Genomic DNA, 13,837 nt, shown 5'->3' on the forward strand with positions numbered 1-13,837 from the left:
TGTGATGTCCTCAATCTGTTCATGTGGTCGTTTGCTGTGTGTGCTGCATCTAAAGGAGCAATCCATAGGATGCTTCCCTTCCTATGATCTCTGAAGCTTTGAAGAGCAAGGATGAAGAACAAATCAGGTCACTGCCATCTGCTTCTATCTCCAAATCAGACATTATGTGACTTGGAAATACATTGCCATCATTATCAGTAACTTTGCAAATCAGATAATGACTGAGATATAGCATGCTGGGAGTACCATCAGTAAAAAGGATAACTGACCACATCTTCTCAAGATGATTTAGGGATGGGTAATAAATTCTGACCTTATGATTAATGTCCACTTTCTACAAACAAATGAAAAAATATCATGCAACATATTCACATCAGGTCTGATCCCAAATCTTCATTCCAGATAGTTGGAAAATGCTCTGTATCTCCCTGCTAACCTAATATTCAGAGCACAGTGTTTCCATTACATAGAATACCACCTTAGTGAAAATGCTGAACATGTTAACATGCTAAATACATTTGTAATTATGCTTAAATTTAATGGTTCCCTCGTAAAGAAAAAAGGCAATTTTAAGTGGATTCTGCAGAATGTCACATTTTATATTTAACAAAATAATATATTTCATCGAATATGCTTATTAGCCACACTAAATACTGTTGCGCTATAATTCCACATTGTAAATATTTTCATTAGAATATTCTCATTTACATTTTCAGGCACAACATTAGTGAATCAGATTATAAAATGAACAGTCTTCATTTGATAGTTTTCCCCCGTCAGTCATTGTAAAGATGAAGCAAACAGCAGAGACAGTCAGAGCTGAAACAAATTCCGTAGTATCACAATTTGCCTGCAAACAGCTTCTAGTATTAAGTGCAGACAGGCAGTGAATTTGAGGGCAGGAAAAATCCTTAAGATGACACAAGAAGCAGTTGCATCCAACATAAAAAACTGATAAACCAAAATATATCTGCGACCAGCAGTTAAAACCCTTCTTTAATTTTCAACCAAAATAGCACCCACAGGTAGGATGGGATAATGAACAATATTAAAAAAATAGTGTTTCACCAAACCGTATTTGCACCAGGGATCTAGATTTTCCAACGACTATTGCAACATGTAGAGCTAGGCAATTCTTTTGGCTGGAAGCATTTTTATGGTGCTACTTTGCTGGCAGTTAGTTAGAAGTGGAACAGTTTACACCCGTTTCACAGTCGTTCACATTCCCGTTTGACACACGTGGCCTGTCGCTCTGTCTTCCACCAATCCCCATTCTGAGAGCACTGGCATATGGTACAGTCATCCACCTTCACTTCCTTTCCTGCTGGGATTATTGTAGAGCCTGCAAAACAGTTGGGACCTGAAACCAGAAGAATGATACAAATTTTAGAAGACAGAGTATTTAACACAGCATAATAACCTTACAAGTACTGAAAATACAGGAGATCCAAAACATGTCAGGTAATAACCGCAAAATGTCAGACTGCTGCTCTGATTGGTTTAAATGTTGCAACCCAACTTTTTTTTGCAGATTTTAAACAAACGTATCTTCTCGCTCAGTTCTCAAAATATTTCAGCAATCCAGTTACTTGGATAATATCAAGAGAACTGACAGAACTACTCTTACACATTGACAATTTAATCTTGCACTTTCCATTTGAACAGACATTTGAATTAGCACATGGAATTTAATGGTGGTTTGCTGGCCTATTAAATCAGCTGTTCCCACACCCATCACCAAACCCTAACTAGCTTCTGAGGTTGTAAACATGTATTTTAAAATGAAGACACAAGATGGAAGTTTTGATGGAAACCATTGACAATTACTTTGCCCTCTCGCAGATGCTATTCAACCTGCTTAGTTCCTCCAGCAGATGGTTTGCTTCTCCAGACATCTAAATATTGTGGGTGGCAAGGGAAATTCAAATTGAATAGTTATATTAAGGATACTAATCTAGAAACACATTACTGATATAACAATATGATCACTGGTAGCACTAAATTCATTACTGAGTTTGTGTAATGAGGTAATTTGACCCATCAGCTCAATGCAAGCTCCTTGAAAAAATTTCAGTTGGCCCCACATTTTCCAAAGCCCTGCAACATTTTTTTTCATTTTTCAGTTACTTAATTCCCTTTTGAAAGTTGTGTTTGAATTTGCTGTTACCACACAGTAAACAAAGTCTCACCATCTTTCCTTAGCAATGTTCCAAAAGTGTCTTAAAATAATACAATTCATCACCTTTTCCCTCTGTCACCTGACCCCTTATCCCCTTGCCTGGCCATTGCCTCCCTCTGGTGCTCCACCCCCCCTTTTCTTTCTTCCATGGCCTTCTGTCGTCTCCTTCTCCAGCCCTGTATCTCTTTCACCAATCTATTTCCCAGCTCTCTACTATCACCTCCCCTTCCCCCCACCTTTTATCTCCACTGTACTCCTAATCGTTTTTTTCTCCAGTCCTGAAGGGTCTCAGCCCAAAACATTGACTGTACTCTTTTCCCTAGATGCTGCCTGGCCTGCTGAGTTCCTTCAGCATTTTGTGTGTGTTGCTGGGATATCCAGCATCTGCAGATTTTCTCTTGTTTGTGATTAAAATAAGAATTAGGTAGGCAATCCTAATAGCCACAGCTCAGTTCTTTGCCTCATTCTTTAAAAGAACCCTTAAAGAGTGTACTCTAATTTTTATTTCTCAACCTGTTTTATGTCTATGTTGTCATCCTTCAGTCCCATGGGTTTTAATTTTTCAAGGGTATTGAACGACTTCACATATTAAATACGTGATGTGTCACTTTTTTATTATCTCTCCAGAGTTGAGGTAACTCAGGCAAGATATAATAAGGTGAAATCTACTGGAATGATTTTATTATACTGTGTAATCATCAGAGCAACAAGTCTAATTTCTAGTTCATGTCACAGCCATAAGATCTGTTGAGTGTTTAATCTTCTACCACTTGATTAAATCACACAGGAGCTCGTATTAATTCAGTGAACCAATTGCTGGGACAAAGGTGAGATATGATTATTGTTATAATTTGTTCTTGTGTTAAATTATGTTGTGAAAGAAAATGTGTGTGTGTTGGTAGGAGCAGTTCCAAAGTGACGAGTACAGCTATTTAATTACTAATAACTCCAATAAGGAACTTGGGGGAAGGCTGTTTAGGTAGGGAATGGTCGCATCATGGCTTAGTATGGAAGGACCAATGCCCAGGAATGGAAAAATCTAAAGGAAGTGGTGGACACTGCCCAGTCTATCACAGGCAAAGCCTTCTCCGTTGACAAGGAGTGTTGCCCCAATAAAGCAGCGTCCATCATCAAAGATCCTAACTATCCAGGCCATGCTCTCTTCTCACTACTACCATCAGCCAGGAGGTACAGCAGCCTTAGGTACAACATTACCAGGCTCAGGGGCAGTTGTTATTCTTTAGCCACCAGACTCCTGAACCAATGTGGGTAACTTCACTGACCTTTAACTCTGAACTGATTCCACAACCTGAGTCACTTTCAAGGACTCTACAACTCAGATTCTCATGTAATAAGTATTATATATTTATTATATTTGCAAATCCTGTCTTCTGTTTCACATTGGTTTTTGTCAGTTTTTGCTTATGTGCATTAACCATATAACAATCACAGCACGGAAACAGGCCATCTCGGCCCTTCCAGTCTGTGCCAAACGCTTACTCTCACCTAGTCCCACCAGCCTGCACTCAACCCATAACCCTCCATTCCTTTCCTGTCCATATACTTATCCAATTTTACCTTAAATGACAATATCGAACCTGCCTCTACCACTTCTATTGGAAGCATTCTTCCTAAATTTTATTATATTTCTTTATTTTTCCTGTAAATGCCCTCAAGCAAATGAATTTCAAGGTAGTATACAGTGACATACATACCTTGATAGCAAATTTACTTTGACTTTGAATTTGAATGGTTAGAATGTAGTGATTGTTGCCAAATGGAGTAGTCAAATCAAATAATATCAACACATTTGAGGAAAACTGGAAATGAAAGTGAATCATGTAAACAGAAACGGCTGGAGATGTCCAGTAGTCCAGGCAGCATCTGTGGAGGTAAAAGAGAAACAGCTGGAGATTTCCAGCAGTTCAGGCAGCATCTATGGAGAGAAAGAACCTAGTTTATTTTTCAGGTGGTTGATCTTTCTTCAAAGCATCTGATGAAAGAAATGATGAATCAGGTTAGATGAGATAGGATGATATGGAGTGGAATGTGGACACTGTCACAGACTAACTGGGCAAAATGGACAGGCTCTGTGCTCTACCATCTACACATTTCCTCAAGCATGAGGAAAGATACTGTGTACCTTCAGGAACACAGAGAGGGCATGCCCATTTGTCCCACATTCAGATGACACATATTGCAAACAATTCCAGATACCAGAAAATAATTAGAAGACATAAATCTAATCTTGGGAGATCAGATTGTTGCTTTAAATTCTTTATTGGATTTACATATTCATTTGAACTTGTTGATTAGATTTTTGTTTTGTGATTACTCCCACTACTTCCTGAAATATCCCATATGCTCTCTCTCTCTCTCTCTAACACTATTAATTACACACTGTAACCTCATCAGTGTTGTAAATATCAGATACACCGGCATCAGTTAGTATGACACTGTTACATCTAGGGGTGGACCTGAGTTCAATTCTGGTGTCATTCTGTAGGGAGTCTGTACATTCTCCTTGTGGGATGTCTTCATTTTCCCCGGGTCCTCTGGATTCCTCCCACAGTCCAAAGACGTACTGGGTAAGTCAATTGGTCATTGTGGATTGGCCCGCGATTAGGTTTAGGATAATTGGGTTTGTTGGCAGTTGCTGGGGTGGCATAGCTCGAGGTTCCAGAAGGGTTACTCTGCACTGTATCACTAAAGAAATAAACAGTCTCACCAATGATGGCAAAGTCGCTTTTTAGGGCTATGCAAGATGGATAACTTGGACACCAATGCAAATACCATAATGACAATTGTCCCAAGACAGCCTGAAATCTGCTATATCTGGTTTGATATTTTGATTATTCTTGAGCTACACGACTCCCAATAGATCATTAAATGAATTGTACTGCACCATACTCTTGTGCTGTTTCCAGCAATACATCACTGCAAACATCTGAATTATTCACTCTGTGTTTCACTCCAACAATATAGATTGTTGAGGCAATAAAATTACTAATTACATCCAAAGTATATCAATTAAAAGATAATTATCTTATGAATAATGATTATAATGGCAAGCATAATTTGTTGTCGAGCATTTTGCTGAAAGGAGAGCATTTATTCCTTTACAGAATCTCAGAAGCAAACAGCTCCTACCTTCCTCATTTACCCATTCCTAAAACAATAAAAATTCTACAATAACACTGAAACTTGGTGTCCCTTAATTAGATGCCAGGCTCTTCCATCTTTTCAATTACTGTTTTCTACATTACAACATTTTCTGCATTTTTATATCTTTCACGGGCCTTAAAGTGTTTCAGAACATCCTGAGGTTTTGAAGGCTTCAGTACAAAATGCAGATTCTCTTCAGGACTTTAACCTCCTAAGGAAGAGTGGTGAGCAGGAGTATGAGGTGACTGGTGAACTGAAGAAGATTAGATGTGTGCTGTGCCAAGTAGGGGAGGGGAGTGGCACTGGAGCTGGAAGACTGTGGCAAGTAGATGGTAGATGGAGGCAGACAAAGAGAGAGTTCAAGGAAATGAAGGGTGTGTGTGTGTGTGTGTGAGACAGAGAGATAAACTTGCCCAGTTTTACCAAGCTTAGGGGAATAAACTTCTCTAGTGTAGCTTCCTATATACAAAACCTAGTCCAAAACTGGCATGGTAAGATTTCTGTTCATTCATACATCAAACTGTAATAAATATCTCCCACCTAATTAAACTATACAAATCAATGAAATAAACTTCATCTATTATTTTTACACAGTTTCTTGCAGAGCAAAAAAAGACTTTCAGAAAAATATATATATTTGACATTGGTAATCTGTACCAATGTTCCAATTTTTAATGCAGAAAAATCTCTTACTGTGCAAATTTTTGCCCAGTGACAACAACATGTGTCTATTTGGATTTTATATATAATATATATATATACACAGGTATTAATTTAAACAGCTAGCAAAACACTGTCAGTAAGAAATTTGTTCTCCTCTAGGTTTGATCATTTTTTGCTCTCGTTCATTTGCACTCTCACAAAACATACGTAGCAAACCCGTAGCGGGTAATGAAGGATTTTCTCGCCAGATCTTTTGCACACTGTCCATGTGCGATTTCCTTGCTAAATGATACTTTAAAAAGTTACGTTTCCAAATATCACTCCACTTCTTCCAACTTGCAAATTCTCCAGCAACTTTTACATCATGACAATAACACCAGTTTCTGAATTGTACATAAATATTTCTCGTGGCTGCATGTTCCAGACCTCATGAGCTTTCGACGTAGCAGTTTCTTCTGTTGCATTAAGCTATTCCGCTTTAAATGAACTAGAAGTTCTTTTGCGCTTCATGCCCATTTCTTCTTTGGAATTCAACATGGTGAATCAATAATTTCTTCAATAAAAACAGTATAAATAAGCCAGTTCTAAAAGGTGATGTAGACATTTAAGTCTTCCCCTTAATTTGAAAATATGTATAACATTAATCATCAAATACATTTGAATTGCAATTGCTTGAAAGTCACTTTAGAATTTTATGTACAACTGAGACGTGGTCTGCATAAAAGTGAAACACTGGGGGATTTGAACAACTGGGTTTTCGCAGGATATTAAAAAGTTATTTTTACTGAAGTGGCCCATGAACAATAAAGTGATGTGAATGTCAGTAATACCCAAGATAAATAACACTGTTGTAAATTACTGAATGATACATGGAATATCTCAAAATATGACAGCAATATTTAGTCTTTGTTACTTATAATGTAGGATCCAGTACTCTGCACTGACTTCACATCTACTGTCATCCCTGTACCCATCTGCTGAAAGTAATTTTTACTGAAACTGCTAGTAATTAAATACACAAGAAGATGGGGCATCCATGACCTGAATCAACACCAGCCGACAAGATATTGCTTTAGATGATGCCAACACCAACCAGAAGATCTCGCTTTAGCAGATCAGATTGAACAGTTCAATCAACAGTTAGCTGAATCAACACCAACAAGATATCGCTTTAGCTGATCAGATTGAACAGTTGTGAAATTAACAATGCAAAGACCAAAACAGAATAAATTAGAGAGATAGAATCCATGGGGGATATCGGACCACTAGAACTTTACTTTATTGTCACCAAACATTTGATACTAGAGCGTACAATCATCACAGCGTTATTTGATTCTGCGCTTCATGCTCCCTGGAGTACAAATCGAAGTAAATATAATAAAAATTTAAATTATAAATCATAATTAGAAAATAGAAAAGGGAAAGTAAGGTAGTGCAAGTCAGGTCCTGATATTTGGAAGGTACGGCCCAGATCCGGGTCAGGATCCGTTCAACAGTCTTATCACAGTTGTAAAGAAGGTGTTCCCAAATTTGGCTGTACGAATCTTCAAGCTCCTGAAACTTCTCCTGGAGGGAAGAGGGACAAAAAGTGTGTTGGCTGGGTGGGTTCTGTCCTTGATTATCCTGGCAGCACTGCTCCGACAATGTGCGGTGTAAAGTGAGTCCAAGGATGGAAGATTGGTTTGTGTGATGTGCTGGGCTATGTTCATGATCTTTACACTGAAGAGGTAGTAATTGCTACTGACGGCTGTTGAGGTAAAGTCGTTGAGTATATTTAAAGTGTTTGTTATGGGTTCTCGATTAGTAGGGTATTCAAGGGTTATGGGGAGAAGACAGGAGGATGGGATTAAGAGGGAAAATAAATCAGGCATGATGGAATGGCAGAGCAGACTCAATGGGCCAAATGGCCTAATTCATCTCTTACTTCTTATCAGCTTAAGGTCTAAAAATGGGAGGGTAAGAGACGGAACAGATGGAGAGAGAGAGCTCAGTTAAAGAAAGAGAAAAGGAGGGGAAATTTGCACTAAGAGAGAGCAAGATAATATAAAATAAAATTATTTTAACAACCTTAAAACTGGCAATTAGAACTCAGGGTCTTCATGAGGCAACGGTTAATAATCAAATTCAAAAATAATTAATATTTATGTAGCACTTAGTTCATTCATTAAAGAATACCCAAAAAAGCTTTGCGGTCAATGAAGCATTGCATTAGAATTACAAAGCCAGCATCTATAAACAACAGTGGCTAAATGATAGAAAAATTGGTTAAAAATTACTTTGAAGACGAGCAAGAGGGTTGTTTTATGGAATTTCTTTATATCCACTCAAGAGAACAGATGTGGCCTAATTTGATAGATTGCATCCATGAAGGTGCAGGTCCTAGAAACCAGTACTGTTTACAGGACAACTGTCAGGTCTCTGGAAAGGCACTGTAGTCACAGATTTCTGAATCAGAGGGAAGAGTATTATTGACTAAACCATATACAGATGCCACTGTAGCTCAGGCAGGTTTATTGGCAATAACAATTACGACACAGTTAAAGGAATCCTTGGGCCATTAATGTTGAGTGCTTTTTAAGGACATGTTTAATTGTATCTACTGTAAAATAAAAAGACACCATGGCAGTTGATGAATGTTAGTGCTGAGACAAACAACATGGGGTTTCTGGAGCAGCATGGAAGAGAAGTATTTTGCATAATACTGTTGCAACACCAGCTGTAAGATCAAATCAAGTCGCTTCTTATTATCATTTCGACCATAAACTGCTGGTATAGTACACAGTAAAAACGGAACTACTTTCCTCCAGGACTATGGTACTACATGAAACAACACAAAAGTGCACTAGACTATGTGAGACTACTCAAGGCTACACTAGACTACGTAAAACAACACAAAAACTACACTAGACTACAGACCTACACAGGACTACATAAAGTGCACAAAACAGAACAGGGCAGTACAATAATTAATTAATACATAAATAATTAATAAACAAGACAATAGGCACAGTAGAGGACAAATTTCAATATAATAATAAATGATGTAGATGTCAGTCTAGGCTCTGAGTATTGAGGAGTCTGAGGGCTTGGAGGAAGAATATGTTGCACAGTCTGGTCGTGAGACCCTGAATGCTTTGGTACCTTTTGCCAGATGGCAGGAGGGAGAAGAGATTGTATGAGGGGTGTGTGGGGTCCTTCACAATGCTGTTAGCTTTGTGGGTGCAACGTGCAGTGTAAATGTCCATAATGGCGGGAAGAGAGACCCCGATGATCTTCTCAGCTGACCTCACTATCCGCTGCAGGGTCTTGTGATCTGAGACGGTGCAATTTCTGAACCAGGTAGTGATGCAGCTGCTCAGGATGCTCTCAATACAACCCCTGTAGAATGTGGTGAGGATGGGGAGTGGGAGATGGACTTTCCTCAGCCTTTGCAGAAAGTAGAGGCGCTGCTGGGCTTTCTTGGCTATGAAGCTGGTGTTGAGGGACCAGGTGAGATTATCCGTAGGTGAACACCAAGAAATTTGGTGCCCTTAACAATCTCAACGGAGGAGCTGTCAATGTTCAGCAGAGAGTGGTCACTCTGTGCTCTCCTGAAGTCAACAACCATCTCTTTTTTTTTGTTCATGTTCAGAAGCAGGTTGTTGGCTCTGCACCAGTCTGTTAGCCACTGCACCTCCTCTCTGTATGCTGACTCATCATTCTTGCAGATGAGACCCACCATGGTCGTGTCATTGGGAAACTTGATGATGTGATTCGAGCTGTGTGTTGCTACACAGTCGTGGGTCAGCAGAGTGAACAGCAGTGGACTGAGCACACAGATCTGGGGGGCCTCCATGCTCAACGTGATGGTTTTGGAGATGCTATTCCCAATCCAGACTGACCGAGGTCTCCCAGTCAGGAAGTCTAGGATCCAGTTGCAGAGGGAGGTGTTCAGGCCCAGCAGATTCAGCTTTCCAATCAGGTGCCAAGGAATGATTGTGTTGGATGCTGAACTGAAGTCTATGAACAGCATTCGAACTTACATGTCTTTTTTGTGCAGGTGGGTTAGGGCCAGGTGGAGGGTGATGGCAATGGCATCATCTGTTGAGTGGATGGGATGATATGCGAACTGCAGGGGGTCCAGTGATGGGGGCAGCAGGGTCTTGATATGCCTCATGATGAGCCTCTCGAAACACTTCATGATAATGGATGTGAGTGCAACGGGATGGTAGTTGTTGAGGCAGGACACTGAAGACTTCTTTGGCATGGAGACGATGGTGGCGGCCTTGAAGCACGTTGGAACGACAGCGCTGCTCAATTCCCAATGATATGTAAGGAGTTTGTGTTTCTCCCTGTGGCATTGCGTACTTAATATTTCAGTAATATTTGAGTAATCTTGTGTATATTGGTTGATTAAGCATTCTTGTTTGTTTAAATAATTCACTCAAAGGTTCAAAGGTTCATATATTATCAAAGCATGTATCCTTATACAACTCCAAAATTTGTCTTCTCCAAATAGCCACAACACAAAGAAAAAATGTGAAAGTCATTGGGAAAGAAACATCAAGCTCGCCAGCACCCTGATCATTGAACCCCACCCCACCCCGCACAAAATGGAACAGGAACATCAACCCCTCCCCCGCACAAAAAACTAATTTCTATATTTTCCTGTAAATGCCTGCAAGAAAATGAATTTCAAGGCTGCATGTAGTGACATACACTTAATTTGATAATAAAATTAGTGTGGCTTTGACCTTAACTTTTGAATTGTTTCACTTTGTATAGAAAGCATGAAACACAGGCAGCATGCGAAGTTGAGGCTAAATGCAAACTAGAAGAATTGAAAGTATTGTGCCTGGGCAGCCTACATCCTGGCAGTAAGAAACATTCAATTCTTCAAATGTCCAGTGACTGTAACCTTGCTCATTTCCTTTCTCCTCCAGATCTATCTGCCTCTCTTACCACCATGCCTCTTTCCCCTTCTCCCCCCTTTCTATCTGTTTACCACCCACACGTTCCTTCTACTGGTTCTCCTGCCCCTCTGCTCCCCACCCTCTCTTCCTTTACTCCAAGCCCCACTTTCCTCTACTGTGACAGAACAGGTTGGCCTTGCTAGTTCTCCCACTAACCTTGTCTCTTTGCCCGGTTAGTCATTCCTCCCTGTCCATCTATTTCCCCAGTAGTTCATGTACTTTTCCCTCTCATTCTGCAGTTCTTGGGAGTTCACCATTTACACACCCCAAAAGCAAAGCAATCGCTAGCTTGGCTAATCAAATCCCTTCAGTTAATTTGCTCTACCGGTTTATAACCTAAAAAAACAAGATATTAAGAGGAATAGATAGAGTGGACAGCCAGCGCCTCTTCCCCAGGGCACCACTGCTCAATACAAGAGGACATGGCTTTAAGGTAAGGGGAGGGAAGTTCAAGGGGGATATTAGAGGAAGGTTTTTTACTCAGAGTGGTTGGTGCGTGGAATGCAGTGCCTGAGTCAGTGGTGGAGGCAGATACATTAGTGAAGTTTAAGAGACTACTAGACAGGTATATGGAGGAATTTAAGGAGGGGAGTTATATGGGAGGCAGGGTGTGAGGGTCGGCACAACATTGTGGGCCGAAGAGCCTGTAATGTGCTGTGTTATTCTATGTTCTATTAAAATGGATTCTTGACTCAGGCATTCCAAACAGTTTCGCTAATTTTCACTCACTCCAATGCATTGGTTTGTAGACAGCACAATGGCACCAAAAATACCTGAGGGGCAGTTTGGGGCATCCTAAAATACTGCCTGTGTTAGTAGGGACAGGTGCACTATACACTATCCAGGCAACACCACTGGTGGGGTGGCACTATTCATTTATATTCATCTAAGCATGTGGACACTGATCTATGAGTTTGTTGTGGAATAAAACTGTAGGATGTTGGCATTGTTGTTCCATTTCTGATTGTGAAATAATTATTATGGTCTGGTCATATGATCACCCCCCCCCCACCCCCGACCAACAGTAGATTTTCCTGTTCCTTCTAGGCCAGGTGGAGGCATATTTAAGCCCTCAGTCTGGCTTTATTACAGAGGTGTGGAGGCTGGAGTTGACGGTTGGTGAATAATTATATTGGAAAGTTAAAGACAAAGTGTGTTGTGGAAAAAGCCTCTATATTTTTGTAATCTTTTTTGTCTATTTGCAAGTACTTTTTTTTCTTCACAACTTTTGGGCAGCTTTTGCACTTTTTCCTCCTGGCACTAAACACAACCCCTTTACACTGAAGTGCAGTTGCGGTTTACTGTCTGTTTTTTCTGAACTGGTGACCCTTGTCGGGCACGCTTACCCACATCTGATAGTGAGGTGTGACATCTGCTATTTATTTGCTTGCACCATCTTTTGTCCTTTTTCACATCCAGTTGCCAGCTTCTGGTGCTTTTACTACTCCCCCCTCCCTCCTCTGCCAACCTTGCCTTGCCTCCACTGGATCACCTATCACCTGCCTGCTCTTGCTCCACCCCTTCTCTCAAACCTTTTTAGAATGGCTATCACCCCACTATTTTTCAGTCCAGATTAAGGGTATAGACTCTTCCCCATGTTCCTCCATTGATGCTGCCCAATGTCTTGAGTTCCTCCAGTATCTTGTGGGTTTCCAACATTTGCAGTTTCGTTTGTCTCACAGACTTGGTGTACTGGAGAATAAAGTTGCGTCGTTTGCTGTGTGACCAGAACTATGTGGCCAGCCTTGACCTTGTGTTTGCTATTTGCTATGTATCCAATTTTTTGGTAAGAATGTAATCTCTGTATTGCCTCTGTACTATTGAACGCATCAGTGCCTTAAGAATGTAGCTGACAGTGAAAGTAAGATGGTAGATGGGCTATGGAGTGGTGTGATGGTATGGGGACCAGTCAAGGCCGGAAAGGGGGACACGTGTTCCAGGGAGTAGACTAGAGCAAGTATGGGCTACTGAGCAGAAATATTGGTGGCGAACGGAGAAGCTAATGTGCTGGTGATAAGCATTGCAAGCAGATAGGGCATGCTAATGTAACTGAGATAGGAGACGGGGTACGCTAATGTAACTGAGATAGGAGACGGGGTATGCTAATGTAACTGAGATAGGAGACGGGGTACGCTAATGTAACTGAGATAGGAGACGGGGTACGCTAATGTAACTGAGATAGGAGACGGGGTATGCTAATGTAACTGAGATAGGAGACGGGGTACGCTAATGTAACTGAGATAGGAGACGGGGTACGCTAATGTAACTGAGATAGGAGACGGGGTATGCTAATGTAACTGAGATAGGAGACGGGGTATGCTAATGTAACTGAGATAGGAGACGGGGTACGCTAATGTAACTGAGATAGGAGACGGGGTATGCTAATGTAACTGAGATAGGAGACGGGGTACGCTAATGTAACTGAGATAGGAGACGGGGTATGCTAATGTAACTGAGATAGGAGACGGGGTACGCTAATGTAACTGAGATAGGAGACGGGGTATGCTAATGTAACTGAGATATGAGACAGGGTACGCTAATGTAACTGAGATAGGAGACGGGGTATGCTAATGTAACTGAGATAGGAGACGGGGTACGCTAATGTAACTGAGATAGGAGACGGGGTATGCTAATGTAACTGAGATCGGAGACGGGGTATGCTAATGTAACTGAGATCGGAGACGGGGTATGCTAATGTAACTGAGATAGGAGACAGGGTATGCTAATGTAACTGAGATCGGAGACTGGGTATGCTAATGAAACTTAGATAAGAAATTACTATAAAGAATACTGTGTTCAGCGAATACTGTGTGTACTAGGTTCAGCGGGCAATTAGTGACACGTTCATTAATCGTCTCAGCTTTTGTTTGCAAATAAA

At 40.6% G+C, this 13,837-nt stretch overlaps 1 protein-coding gene across 1 annotated transcript in view; it reads right to left on the bottom strand.

Moving 5' to 3' along the window:
* Positions 1 to 674: 674 nt before the first annotated feature.
* Positions 675 to 13,837, bottom strand: part of vwc2l (von Willebrand factor C domain containing 2 like) — a 40,402-nt gene continuing 27,239 nt past the window's right edge. Inside the window, exon 3 of the mRNA XM_059966107.1 lies at positions 675 to 1,360. Coding sequence (XP_059822090.1) covers positions 1,209 to 1,360 — 152 coding nt within the window. The 3' untranslated portion in view covers positions 675 to 1,208. The remainder of the gene's footprint in view (positions 1,361 to 13,837) is intronic.

The sequence above is a fragment of the Hypanus sabinus genome, chromosome 4 (genome assembly GCF_030144855.1).
Source record: "Hypanus sabinus isolate sHypSab1 chromosome 4, sHypSab1.hap1, whole genome shotgun sequence".
Lineage (NCBI taxonomy): Eukaryota > Metazoa > Chordata > Chondrichthyes > Myliobatiformes > Dasyatidae > Hypanus > Hypanus sabinus.